At 50.1% G+C, this 14,261-nt stretch overlaps 1 protein-coding gene across 8 annotated transcripts in view; it reads left to right on the top strand.

Moving 5' to 3' along the window:
- The first annotated feature begins 1,031 nt into the window (after positions 1-1,031).
- CNKSR2 (connector enhancer of kinase suppressor of Ras 2) overlaps positions 1,032-14,261 on the top strand; it is a 246,863-nt gene continuing 233,633 nt past the window's right edge. For all 8 annotated transcript variants that reach the window (XM_068144773.1, XM_068144776.1, XM_068144771.1 and 5 more), the window contains exon 1: positions 1,032-1,597. In XM_068144773.1, coding sequence (XP_068000874.1) covers positions 1,534-1,597 — 64 coding nt within the window. In that variant the 5' untranslated portion in view covers positions 1,032-1,533. The remainder of the gene's footprint in view (positions 1,598-14,261) is intronic.

Here is a 14,261-nt window from a genome sequence, read left to right on the forward strand (position 1 = left end):
CGACACCATCAGAGGGAACATCCTGATGGCCGTCGCCTCGGCCTTGGCAGGAGTAGTAGGGTGAATGCAAACGCAGGCAAGGCTGTGCACTGGCCAAGTGGCTAACAGGAAAACACACTCCGGGGGTATTTATCCTCCGCCCGGAGTTCCGGGGTAGGGACCACCTCCTCAGAGCAGAGGCTCGCAGGAAAGAGCGCCTGAAAAACACCCACGGCCATCCTAGGAGAAATCGGTCTGTTCCTGGGAGGGCCTCCTACAGACACTGTGGCAGAGAATGTGGGAACTGCCCCCCTCGGGGGCACCCTCCAGGACAGTGCAGCCTGGGGGAGACAAAATGAGAAGGCGAACAGCTGCAGCAGTGATGATCTGCCGTAGGGACGGTGGAATGTTTTGCACCTGCAGCCACCATACCTTGCGGGTGCAACTCAGGAGGCAGCAGAGACAGGGGAGCCCCTGCGGTGCCCTCTCTGCTGAGGATGCCTAATTCCTACCCCAATTCTTCTGGTTGACCTCGTTGCAGTTTGTCCCATTACTCACCCTCGGGCTGAGGCAGGCAAAATAACAAGGTGCAGCTCCGTCTCCTCTCCGGGCCGCCAGCCCAGCCCATCCCATCCCTGCTGCCCGCCAGCAACGGCTCCCTCCCGGCTGTTCGGCGGCACCGTCCATCACGGCCGCCTTACTCAAAAATAAATCACCTTTCCCGCCCACGCAGCGATGCTTTTCTCCAAGGGAAAAAAACAAACAACAAACCAAAACCCAATCAACCCAAACCAAACCACTCCAACAGACCCAAACGCCGGCTCGGTGCAGCTGGCTGAGCTCCCCCGCAGCTCTCCCCCCCCACCCTGCCCCGTCGTCGCCCCGGGCTCGGCGGGAGCAGGTGCTCCTCGTTGCTGCTGCTGCCGCCGCCCCAGGCCCGCACTCCCCCCCGCCCCCGCCGCCAGCACCTTGCGAGTCATCCCGCCTTTCCCCCCTCCTCCCTTCCCCTCCCCTCCGTTCCCCCGCCCCGGGCGGCAGTCGGGTGTCGCTTCCCATTTCACTTGGAGATATTTTCGGGTGGCAGGAGCCGCCTCGTCATTTCCGCCAGGAGAAAAAGACACCGGCGCGGCAGCGGTGGAGAGCCGCCGGACCGGGCGGGCAGAGCCCGGGTGCAGCCGAGACAGCCTCCCGCTCAGCCGCTCCGGGGACCCAGCTCTCGGCGGGGCCGGCAGCCGCCGCCGCCACTGCCCGTGGGTCCGCGGGGGCGGGAGGCGTTGGAGCGTGCCGCCGCCTCCTCTCTCTTCCTCCTCCTCCTCCTCTTTCTCCCTCCTCCTTTTCCCCCTCCCCGCCGAGCCGGCAACATGAACTGAAATCCCCAGAGGAGCACAGAGGCGGCGAGCGAGCGAGCGGAGGCAAGCGGGGATTTTAGCGGCTCTGTCCTCCCGCCGCCGGGCTCCAGGCACTGTGGTCCCGCCGCTCCGTTCCGCTCCGCACAGCTTTGTCCTTCGCCCGGAGAGTAGGCGGCTGCCAGAGCTCCGCACCCCAGAGCCCCCCATGGCCCTCATCATGGAGCCCGTCAGTAAGTGGTCGCCGAGCCAAGTCGTCGACTGGATGAAAGGTGAGGAGCGGCATCGGGACCGCGCGGTGCCCCTCTCCCATCCCCATCCATCCCACCCCCACCCTCGCAGGTGCGGGAGCCTCCGCGGTTTCCCCCGCACCGGGGTCCCGCCTCTCGGCACCGCCAGCTCCCCCCCCACGTTTTGGCTGAAGGGTGGGAAGGGGGAAGGGAGACCCTCGCAGCCGCGCCGCCGGAGCGAGGGAGCGGAGAAGGAGCAGCGCGGGGGCCGGGGGCCGTTCTCCCCGCTCCGTTCCCGGGCTTAGAGCGGGGGTGGTGGTGGGGGCGGCTGGCTATCCCCCGGCGGTCCATAAAGCCAGGTGCGGGGGAGGGATGAGGGGAAGGCTGAGCCTGGGATGCTCCCGGGTAGCGGCCGCGGTGAGGCGGTAGGGCCGCCCCCGCTCCCCGGCAGCGAGAGGATGCGGCGCCGGCTGCTCCCGGCAGATGCAGTGAAATAAAAGTTTAAGCTAACGCGGGGCTCCGGCCCATGCGGAGGTCACAGCTGCAGCGGGAATTGCGGAGGTGGGGCGTGCTCGAGGGGCTCCGCAGGCGGCGGGGTCAGTGGGTCGGTCCGCGCCCTCAGGAGCGCCGGGGTTCCCCCCTCCCCGCCCTCGTTGCCGCGGAACCACCGCGACGGGCGTAGGGGTGGGGGGTGGGAGGGGGCAGCCCGGCCGGGCAGAGCGCACCCACGCTTGGGGGCGGGAGTTGAGGGGTCGCCATCCCAGTCCCCCGGGGACAGCATTTAAAGACTCGTAGTTTGCATTAGGCTGGATTGAGTGTGCTGGGCTGACGTGTGCTTGCCCTGCTGCGCTGCTCCCCCAGCTGCATCACCTCTCCTCCCCCGAAATAAAGTCTAATGAGAATAAAACACAGACCTTCTGGAAATGCTTTTCTGTTACGCCGTGTGCATCGACACGGCTTTAACGCTGCCATGTGAAAACGTCGTCTTCTGGTGGTGGTGTTCTTTATTATTTTCTTTCCTTTCTTTTAGTTTTCAGTTGCCTTTAAATTAGGCTGCAGCTGTGTTTTGAATAAATCCCCCTCCAGTGTTATATATCTGTGTGAGGAAAAAAGATAGAATGGCCGGATGGGTACAACTTCGGAGCGACTGCTATGTTGTGGGAGTTCTTTATAACATGCTGCGTGCTACTAATGTGACACTTTCATCATCCTTAAAATTTCAGGCTAGAACATATGTTTCCAGTTAGTCAATCCTGACATTTATCGCTGTCGGCTGATAATTGTGTTCGGTGACTTAGACAGTTTTGCTGAAGTGTTTTCAGTCTATATGTTAATGATAATGGTGGTAATGGTGATAGTAATAATGATCACAATAACAGTAATAATAAAAAGTGATGCTTTTAACTAAGAAATTAGTGAATATTAATACTAAGCAATTAGTAACTATTAATACAAAGCTTAAAGGAGCTACTTAAAGGCAAACCCTTCTGAACTGCAGAATGTTTTCTTCCAGGTACTTGGGTTCCAACATTTTTACTTCTGAATATAAACAAACAAAAAAACCCAAACAAAAATTGTATTCAGTGGCTTGCATAGTTTTGCTCTTTCTGAAATAATAATAATAAATAATAATATAATAACAGTAATAAAAAAGTGATACTTTGTATCCTAGGAAATTAGTGAATGGTAATAAAAAGCTTAAAGGAGCTGCAGATGATCTGTATTAAAGGCAAACCCTTCTAAACTGCAGAATGTTTTCTTCCAGATATTTAGATTTCAACATTTATTTTTTCTTCTGAAAAACAAACAAAAACCCAAACCAAAACAAAAAAAGCCAAACAACAACAAAAAACCCAACCCAAAACCTCAGAAAGGAGATCCTGTGGGAGTTTATCAAATCAGTCTCTGAGACAGTTGTTTCATATTTAGAGATTGGGGTGGGGGGTAATAAACAAAACCCCCTAAGCTTTGGTGCATTGTAGGAACACATCAAAAATGGGAGGCATTAAACATCAAATACTTTTCATCAGCCAGGTGAAATAAATTGCATTTCTCTGCTTGGGTATTGCCTCTATATAGACTCAGTTATTTAATCGTAGAATTGTCAGGGTTGGAAGGGACCTCAAGGATCAGCCAGTTCCAACCCCCCTGCCAGGGGGGCAGTGACACCTCACCCTACAGCAGGTTGCTCACAGCCACATCCAGCCTGGCCTTAAAATCATCCAGGCATGAGGCTTCCACCCCCCTCCCTGGGTAACCTGTTCCAGTGCCTCACTGCCCTCATGGTGATAAACTTCTTTCTAACATCCAATCTGAATCTACTCAATTCTGGTTTTTTTTTTTTTTCCATTCCCCCTAGTCCTATCACTCCCTGATCACTACCTAATAACAATAGGCTGGCTAAATGATAAGGTTAAAAATGGTGAGGCTGGGTAACAGTTTGTGGTTAGAAACCTGACAGCTGTGGATCTGGCTTTAAATAAACAAGTCCCTGAACTGTACCAAAAATCCAAGTGCATTTATTGCATTCCTGCCTGCGTTTTGGGTGATGAACCTTGGTTTTAAGTTGTTTCCTTCGGTCTGAGTGTTTGATTGTTGCTCTGGAGTGCTTGAGTTTTCACTGAACAGGCACAGAGATGTTGCTGCAAGCTTTTCTTTCTTCATTTTGTGTTGTGGATTTGCAGATGAGCCTTCGTTAAGGGTGAGGTGCAAAGCACCTGCCTCTGATTAGCACTGTTTGAGGAAAACCACCTAGAGAGCTACTCTTGAGTTTCATAGCATAGATTGGAAGGGACCGTAGAGATCATCTCTTCCAGGGATGCCTCTCAATTAGGCTAGGCTGCTCAAGGCCTCATCCAGCCTGGCCTGGAACACCCCCAAGGAGGAGGCATCCACAGCCTCCCTGGGCAGCCTATTCTAGAGTCTCACCACCCTCACACTGAAGAATCTCTTCCTCAGCTCCAATCTAACCCTGCCCTCCCTCAGATTCAAACCATTCCCCCTTGTCCTGTCTCTAGGCACCCTGATGAGAAGTTCCCCTCCAGCATTCCTATAGGATCCCTTCAGGTATTGTAAGGCAGCTGTTAAGGTCTCCCTGGAGTTTTCTGTAGGCTGAACACCCTCAGCTTGTCCTCATAGCAGCATTTGGGCCTGGAATTGAGTTTGACCAGCAGCTGTCAGCAAGTTTGGCCCTGTCTGATGGGTGACACCTTGCCAAGTTTGCAGGAAGGACAGTAGGGGATAAAGGCAAGGTGCTCTCAGCTGCATGAACTTAATTTTCCTTGCGTTATCCTTTGTAGGCTTGCAAATATTGTCACTGAAATCTGGGTGAGAAAAATATTCTTGTGCTGCTTTAAAGGCATGCTGTCCAACAAATTACATTCCTAAAAGCCTGAAAAACAGCTAATTTGTGTTTTAGAGGTACCCAAGGCAGCTCAATGAGCAGAACATGAACATGTCTTTGTCATGAGAACTTTGGGGCGAGTGCAGTAGTGCTCGCTGCCTTAGCAGCAGTCAGGTATGGTTTGCATAAATGACATTAAAACTTCAAGATGTGAGAACAGTTTGCTGCTTATTGGAGCTATTCTGGAGAATTACCAATGTCTGAACTCTGTTTTAACCTCTTCCTTGAAGTAAGTGCCCTGCAATGTAAGATGCCTGCACAGAGCAGCTCTTTAAAACAGCGTTCTTCAAAATAGATTCCAGCCTTCAAAGCAAAATCTTTCCCCATAAAGGCAAAAATCCTACTGTTTAACATTGTTTACAGTTATCTGAAAGTAAGGGGAAATGAAACACTTCACATTTTATTGCACTTTAGTGTTTTTTGGGTTTTTTTTTTCCTTTTCTTTTTGTGATGGTCTTGCTGCTCTGACCTTAATGTTTGCAATAAAAAGCCCCCGTCTGGAAGCCTTTATTCAGGCAGAAGAGCCATTACCTCCGTGGCATTTTGTGCAGGGCAGTGATAAAGCAATGGGCATTAAAGGTGCAACAAAAAACAACCAATCAAAAAGAAGATGAGGGATGAAGTCTTCCCACTCAAAAATGTTACATAAAATTCTGAGCTGGGTGACTGGAGAGGGAGCAGGCTCAACACCATGGGCATTCATGTAGTAAATACAGTTGCTCCAGTCTCCTCTCCTGTTTTTTAGTTCCTTGATATACATTGTGGATCCTTTGATGGCCCATGGACTCTTGCACACTGGCGTGGTGGGTTGCAATTACCCCCCTGAAATAAAGTGGCCAGATGAGCTCAGATGAAAGCAAATGGAGCTGTATTGACAAGCAAAGCTCCAATCTAGAAATGTGGAAATGCAATGGATATGTTAAAAAATATACAATATGTACATATATTTACAATTTATAAACAGCATGTGAACCCCCCCAGAAAAAAACAGGGGGTTACCAAGAGCTTCCCCCTCCCTGTTCCCTTCACCCCTGTACAAGATGAAAGAGAGAATAGCAGAGAGACTTAGAATCATGGAATTGTCAGGGTTCTAAGGGAGCTCAAGGATCAGCCAGTTCCAACCTGCTGCCATGGCCAGGGACACCTCACACTACATCAGAGCCCCATCCAGCTTGGCCTTAAAAATCATCCAGGGATGAGATTTTTGCCTCCCTGGGCAGCCTGTGCCAGTGTCTCACCACCCTCGTGGGGAAGAACGTCTTCCTAACATCCAATCTGAATCTACCCACTTCTAGTTTTGCTCCATTTACCCCCCAGTCCTATCACTCCCTGACACCCTCAAAAGTCCCTCCCCAGCTTTCCTGTAGTCCCCTTCAGATACTGGAAGGCCACAATTAGGTCTCCTTGGAGCTTTCTCTTCTCCAGACTGAACAGCCCCAACTCTCAGTCTGTCCTCATAGCAGAGCAGCTCCAGCCCTCTGCTCATCCTTGTGGCCTTTGTCTGGACACCTTCCAGCACTTTGAGTTGTGCCTGGAGTTGGTTATGCAAATAAGTGGCTACCTTAAATTTCATCCTGTGCAAATGTCCACATTAAGGAGCTGTGGATCAAAATGCAGGTTACAGCTTTGCAAACGAGAAGGACATAAGGAGTGGAGCCTGTGTCAGCACAGGAGGCTTTTTTTCTTTGTATCATTTAAAATGGGCCCAGTGACAGAAGATTATCTGTCATAGAGCTGGGGGGGGGGGGGAAGAGCAGATGGATTAGCTCATCTCTCCCACAGGATGGCATATTGTATGTGGAGGATCAAAATGAATATGTAAATGGATGCAAGCGGTCTATTCTTCTGCTTTTCGTCTATTTAGTACTAATTTTAAAAGGCCCTGCCTGGATCAGTGAGCTGAAACTGTGTCAATCACCTCCTCTGCATCCCCTCTGGAGGAGAACACGTGTGGATTGCGCTGTTGGGTTGGGAGATGTTGGCAGGTGGCAAGGTTGAGGGCCGACAAACGTCATGGCTTTCACTGAGTCAGGGAGGGAAGGTGTCAGCTTGGCTTAGAGATTTCTGAGGTGCTGAAAAAAACAACCCTCAGAGACAAGCAATTCAGCCAATTGCTTTTTTGTTTTTGTTTTTTTTTGAGACCTCAGGATGTTTTTAACTGGGTCTTCCCAATTTAACTTCTTTTTTTTTTGTCTGAAGTTGTTTATGATGGCTGTGGTTTGATAAGGACTTGCTGCTTTAAACAATATGGAATCATGGAACGGTCTGGGTTGGAAGGTCATCTAGTCAACCCCCATCTGCAGGCAGCAGATCAGGTTGCCCAGAGGCCTGTCTAGCCTCACCTTGATTATCTCCAGGGGTGGAGCCCCAACCACAGAATACAGAATTAACCAGGTTGGAAAAGACCTCAGAGATCGAGTCCAACCTATCCCCCAACACCATCTAATCAACTAAACCATGGCACCAAGGGCCTCATCCACCTCCACCACCTCCCTGGGCAGCCCATTCCAATGGCCAGTCTCTCTGTCTGTGGAGAACTCCTTCCTAACATTCAGCCCAAACCTCCCCTGCTGCAGCTTGAGACTGTGTCCTCTTGTTCTGGTGCTGGTTGCCTGGGAGAAGAGACCAACCCCCACCTGGCTACAACCTCCCTTCAGGTAGTTGTAGATGGCAGTCAGGTCTCCCCTGAGCCTCCTCTTCTCCAGGCTAAACAACCCCAACTCCCTCAGCCTCTTCTCGTAGGGCTTGTGCTCCCCAGGGCTCCCACCTCTCAGAAAACCTGTTCAGTGTTCCACTGCCCTCGTGGTGCGGAACTTGTTCCCAACATCCAATCTCAGTCTGCCCTTCTATAGTTTGAAGCCACTGCCTCTTGTCCTGTCACTGCAGGCCTTTGCAAACAGTCTCTTTCCATCCTTCTTGTAGCACCCTTCAGGCACTGGAAGGCTGCTATTAGGTCTCCCTGGAGTCTTCTCTTCTCCAGAGTGAAGATCCCTTAGCTCCCTTACTTTTCTTCAGGACCAATGGCATTTAATTCATTCTTAGTGGCAGATCTGCTCAAAGAGACAATGCACCTGGAAAAAAATAATCAATATTACTGTATCTAACAGAGCTTAAATATATATAGATACATTTGTTCACTGAAGGAAAGCTTATGAAGCTTATGCTAAACTTAGGCAGCTTAAACTGTTGTAATGGTAGTCATACTCCAAAAAGCTGACATCTAAAGCATGGAGTTGCTCTAAAGGCTAAGAAATGGGAGCCTTTTGCCTTTAGAAAGTCTGCTCTAGAAGGATGTAAATACTTGAGATCTGGTGGAAGGAAAGGGGAAAAATGAATGTGCTAGCAAAGTGAAATCGGATTGCACAAGTTCCCCAGGTGGGTGGTTGTGTATTTAGATGGATTTAGGGCCTGAGTTTCTGCCTGTTCTTCACACACAGAACTTCATGGCCGTTTTCAGTAGTGTGTGTATGTGTGTTTGCATGAAATGCCCGTGGGCTGCTGACAACTGGGCTCTGCTTGGTGTAAGGGGCATGAAATTCATCAAGAAAATCACAAACATTCAGATTGGAAAAGACCTTCAGGATCACCAAGTCCAGCCATTAAGCCTAATCTACAAGGTTCACCTCCAAACCATATCCCCAAGCACCACATTCAAGTGACCCAAATACACCCCAAAATGCAAGGTTTTGTGGGAATGCTCTGAAATGAGAGGTTCCAATACTATTGACTTAGAAAATCATAATAAAAAGGAAAAAAGTTGCCATGGAGGTGGTTTTATAGAATCATACACTTGTTAGAGTTGGCAGGGACCTCAAGGATCATCCAGTTCCAACCCCCTTGCCATGGCCAGGGACACCTCACACTACAGCAGGCTGCTCACAGCCACATCCAGCCTGGGCACAAAAACCTCCAGGGATGAGGCACCACCTCCCTGGGCAGCCTGTTCCAATGTCTCACCACCCTCGTGGGGAAGAACTTATTCCTAACATCCAATCCGAACCCGCCCTCTTCTAGTTTTGCTCCAGTCCTATCTCTCCCTTGCACCCTCAAAAGCCCCTCCCCAGCTTTCTTGTAGCCCCCTTCAAATACTATACAGCCACAATAAGGTCTCCTCGGAGCCTTCTCCTCTCCTGACTGAACAGCCCCAACTCCCTCTGTCAGTCCTCATAGCAGAGCAGCTCCAGCCCTCTGCTCATCCTCATGGCTGTTCTCTAGACACATTCCAGCACCTCCAGATCCTTCTTGTAATAGAGGCTCCAGAACTGGACACAGTGCTCCAGGTGTGGTCTCACCAGAGTGGAGCAGAGGGGGAGAATCACCTCCCTTTCCCTGATGGCTATGCTCTTGCTGCAGCTCAGGATGTTTTATTCTCTTCCTTCTCGTGCAAACCCTAGGACTTCTGTGGCAACACACAGGTCCTGCAGCAGGTCCTCAACCATTAGGTAGCAACAGGAAAGCTCGTCTCTAGAGGCACAAATCTCCCACAGTGCTGGGATCTAGCAAATAGAAAAGAGAACAAAAAAGTCTTGCAAGGGGTAAGGATGACTCCTGTAGACAGGGTCACTAAGAGATCTACATGAAAAGCTCAGGATTTTTTGCACTGTTCTCTGAGTAAGATTGTGGTATAGACAGAGTGAGGGAAGAGGGCTTTTTCTGGGGTGTAGGCTGGAATATATTATTACAAAGGCCTGAAGTAAAGGGCTTGGGGGTGTTGGTGGATGAGAAGCTCAACATGAGCCAGCAGTGTGCACTTGCAGCCCAGGAAGCCAACCAGAGCCTGGGTTGCATCAAGAGAAGCATAGCCAGCAGGGCAAGGGAGGTGATTCTCCCTCTCTTCTCCACTCTGGTGGGACCACAGCTGGAGCACTGTGTCCAGCTCTGGAGGCCCTAGTACGGGAAGGATCTGGAGGTGCTGGAATGTGTCCAGAGAAGAGCCACGAGGGTGAACAGAGGGATGGAGGTCCTCTCCTATGAGGACTGAGAGAGATTGTGGGAGTTGGGGCTATTCAGTCTGGAGAGGAGAAGGCTCCGAGGAGACCTTCTTTGGCCTCCCAGTATCTGAAGGGGGCTACAGGAAAGCTGGGGAGGGACTTTTTAGGGAGTCCTATCAGGGAGTGATAGGACTGGGGGGATGGATCCAAGCTAGAAGTGGGGAAATTTAGCTTAGACACTAGGAAGTTCTTCCTCATGAGGGTGGTGTGACACTGGCACAGGTTGCCCAGGGAGGTGGTGGAAGCCTCATCCCTGGAGGATTTTAAGACCAGGCTGGATGTGAGCAACCTGATCTAGCGTGAGGTGTCCCTGCCCATGGCAGGGGGGTTGGAACTGGCTGCTCCTTGAGGTCCTTTCCAACCCTGACAGTTCTGTGAGCAAGTAGTTTATGGTACATAGAAAAAGTTTGCTTGCTTGCGTGTGTGTGCCTCATTCTGGACATTCAATTTTGTCTGCCTTGTGTGGTTTTGTTTTGTTTTTCCAATGGCTTATTGAATTAATGGGACTTTTCTCATACTGCTTCCCTTCATATTGCTTTTTGGTCAGGCCCTTCATAAATGTGACCATCAGAAATAAGATGAAAAAGGCTGAGCTGTCTCCAGGAAACAAAACCTGGCTGTTTAATAAGAGTATGAGAAATGGTTGGGATTCTGGAACTTTACTTCCTTGTGAAGTTTCTGTAGGTGACTGATGAGCTGCAGGGCAGTCATCAATTTGAACTCTCCTTGCTAAGTGCCACGTGTGGAACAGATCAGGTGGTTTACAACTTGTCAGCATTAACACTTTGGGGTTGTTTTCTTTTTTTCCCTTTATCTCCCAAGAAAAGCACACTGAAATTTTGCAGCTACTGGGGGGTAAACATAGTACTCCATTAGCCTGGAAGTGAGGCTATTAAGTGGATTTATGACTTAAATGTCTAACAAGTAAAGCTTGGAAAAGCTGTAGAAGAAACTATGAGACAGTGCTGTAGTTGCAGTTTAAATTCCATGGACTCTCCTGATCCTTTAGATTTGTAGGTAGGTACTCCATTTGTCAGAGAGGAGTTAAGAACCTTAGTAAGACAATTTGGGGCCCTTTTTGGAGAGGGGAGTTTGAACACATATGGGTCATCAAGGGTCCTACGCCACCATTCCAAACTTTTAGTTTTAAGGACTCTGGATTCTTAAACTGTGGTGAAAGCAGCGCTGGAGGATCTCTTTCCTCAGCATGAGTACTGCATCCAGTTCTGGAGCCTCTGTTACAGGAAGGATCTGGAGGTGCTGGAAGGTGTCCAGCGAAGGACCATGAGGATGAGCAGAGGGCTGGAGCACCTCTCCTATGAGGGCAGACTGAGGGATTTGGTGCTATTCAGTCTGGAGAAGAGAAGGCTCTGAGGACACCTAATTGTGGACTTCCAGTATCCAAATAGAGCTACAAGAGAGCTGGGGAGGAACTTCTGAGGGTGTCAGGGAGTGATAGGAATGAAGCAAAACTAGAAATGGGTAGCTTGAAATTGGATGTTAGGAAGAAGTTGTTCCCCATGAGGGTGGTGAGACACTGGCACAGGTTGCCCAGGGAGGTGGTGGAAGCCTAATCCCTGGAAGTTTTGAAGGCCAGGCTGGATGTGGCTCTGAGCAACCTTCTGTAGTGTGAGGTGTCCCTGCCCATGGCAGGGGTTTGGAACTGGATGATCCTTGAAGTCCCTTCCAACCCTGACAATTCTATGATTCAATGTTTATTTTTCTTGTCCATCTCTTGCTCTTTGCTTGCCTTTCTGAAGGAAGGATCTTTTGCAATATCACAGCTACCACATGGGTCAGAGATGTGTTTTGGTGCACCTTGACTTGTGATTAGAAAAACCTCTCCTGCCGTTGTTTACCGTCAGAAAATGAAACCGCGATTGGGACTGGGATGTGTCAAAGCCTCACAGCCTGGGGGTTGCCATAGCAAATGCAATGTTACATAAGCAGCCACTCTGCAAATAATTCAGGCAGCCAAATTTGAAGGGGGGGAAAAATAAAGTGAAAAAGATTGAGTATTTATTTGCTCTGCTCTGGTGTGATCTCACCTGGAGTACTGTGTACAGGTCTGGAGCTCTCAGTGTAGGTAGGACATGGACCTGATGGAGCAGGTGCAGAGGAGGGCCACAAAATGGTCTGGGGGTAGGAGCACCTCTGCTCTGAGGACAGGCTGAGGGAGCTGGGGGTGTTCAGCCTGGAGAAGGGAAGGCTCCAGAGAGACCTAAGAGCAGCCTTCCACTACCTGAAGGGGGCAACAGGAAGGATGGAGAGAGACTGTTCACAAAGGTCTGCAGTGACAGGACAAGGGGCAATGGCTTCAAGCTAGAGAACAGATTTAGATTAGGTGTGAGGAACAAGTTCTGCACCATGAGGGTGGGGGAACACTGGAACAGGTTACCCATGGAGGTGGCTGGGGCCATTTCCCTGGAGATAGTCAAGGTGAGGCTCAACAAGGCTCTGGGTAACCCGCTGTAGTTGGGGATGTCCCTGCTGACTGCAGAGGGGGTTGGACTGGATGACCTTTTGAAATACCTTCCAAGCCAGACCATTGTATGACTCTCTGATTTCTGAATTCATGGTTTTTTTCAGGGAGGACTTTCCCTAGACGAGGCCAGCTCTCTTGCTACCCAAATTTAGCGTGCCGGTTGTGCAGCTCTTTTAACGTTGCCCATTGACACCTTTGATTTTGTTTGAACATATTGTTCTGCATTTCTGCAACATCTGTTAGTTTAAAAACGGCCTCACAATATGTTTTCTCAAGTGTCTTCTTTATTTTTTGCAACAGTTTGGCAAAGCTGTTCTGAGCTGCCTTAGCATAGCCAGCAGGTTGAGGGAGGTGATTCTCCCTCTCTATTCCACTCTGGTGAGACCCCACATGGAGCACTGTGTCCAGGTCTGGAGCCTCCAATACAGGAAGGATCTGGAGGTGCTGGAAGGTGTCCAGAAAAGGGCCATGAGGATGAGCAGAGGGCTGGAGCTGCTCTGCTGTGAGGACAGACTGAGAGAGTTGGGGTTGTTCAGTCCGGAGAGCAGAAGGCTCTGAGGAGACCTTCTTGTAGTCTTCCAGTATCTGAAGGGGGCAACAAGAAAGCTGGGGAGGGACTTTTGAGGGTGTCAGGGAGTGATAGGACTGGGGGGAATGGAACAAGACTAGAAATGGGTAGGTTCAGACTGGATCTTAGAAAGAAGTTCTTCCCCATGAGGGTGGTGAGAGATTGGCACAGGTTGCCCAGGGAGGTGGTAGAAGCCTCAAAAGCCTGAAGGTTTTTAAGACCAGGCTGGATGTGGCTGTGAGCAGCCTGCTGTAGTGTGAGGTGTCCCTGGCCATGGCAGGGGGATTGGAACTGGCTGATCCTTGAGGTCCTTTCCAACCCTAACAATTCTGTGATTCTATACTCAGGTTTATTTACACCCTGCAGTAATAAACCAAGATGTTTGCAAATGCTTTTACTGGTTAGTGGGTGGCAAAATTTTGCAAGCCAGCAGTATAAATCAGCAAGGCAGCAGTATCAAACCTCACCTTGAATATCTCCAGGGATGGGGCCTCAACCACCTCCCCTGGCAACCTGTTCCACCCTCGTGGTAAAGAACCTGTTCCTAGCATCCAAGAATGAAGAGTTGGAAGACACAGGAACATTGGTCAGGCACATCCAAGATCATTAATATTATACAACCATTCCTTCACAGGATCATAGGATGTTAGGACTTGGAAGGGACCTCTGAACATCTTGAAGTCAACCCCCCTGCCAGAGCAGGACTGTAGAATCCAGCACAGGTCACACAGGAACACATCCAGACCGGGCTGGAAAGTCTCCAGAGAAGGAGACTCCACAACCTCTCTGGGCAGCCTGCTCCAGTGCTCTGTAACCCTCACAGTGAAGAAGTTCCTCCTCATGTTGAGGTGGAACCTCCTATGCTGGAGTTTCTATCCATTGCCCCTTGTCCTATCCCAGGGTGCAACTGAGCAGAGCCTGTCCCACTTGACCCCCACACCTCAGATATTTGTAGACATTGATTAAATCCCCTCTCAGTCTTCTCTTCTCCAGACTAACCAGCCCCAGGGCTCTCAGGCTTTCCTCATCAGGCAGTGCTTCAGTCCATCATCCTTCTAGCCCTCCTTTGGACTCTGTCCATAGACCCCTGCCCCTCAGACACTCCTTTTGCCCTCATCATGTGTGGGGGTTAGCAGATGTCTGGTAGCTGAAAGAAACTTTCCCTGGAGTGTTCCAGTGCAAGCATTTCTCTTATGCAGAGGGAATTCGCTCTCTCAAGGCATTCTTAAAGCACTGAAGGCTTGACAATTGAACCCTTT

The sequence above is a fragment of the Melanerpes formicivorus genome, unplaced genomic scaffold (assembly GCF_026170545.1).
Source record: "Melanerpes formicivorus ecotype bairdi unplaced genomic scaffold, bMelFor1.0.p_v2 SCAF_11, whole genome shotgun sequence".
NCBI classification, from domain to species: domain Eukaryota; kingdom Metazoa; phylum Chordata; class Aves; order Piciformes; family Picidae; genus Melanerpes; species Melanerpes formicivorus.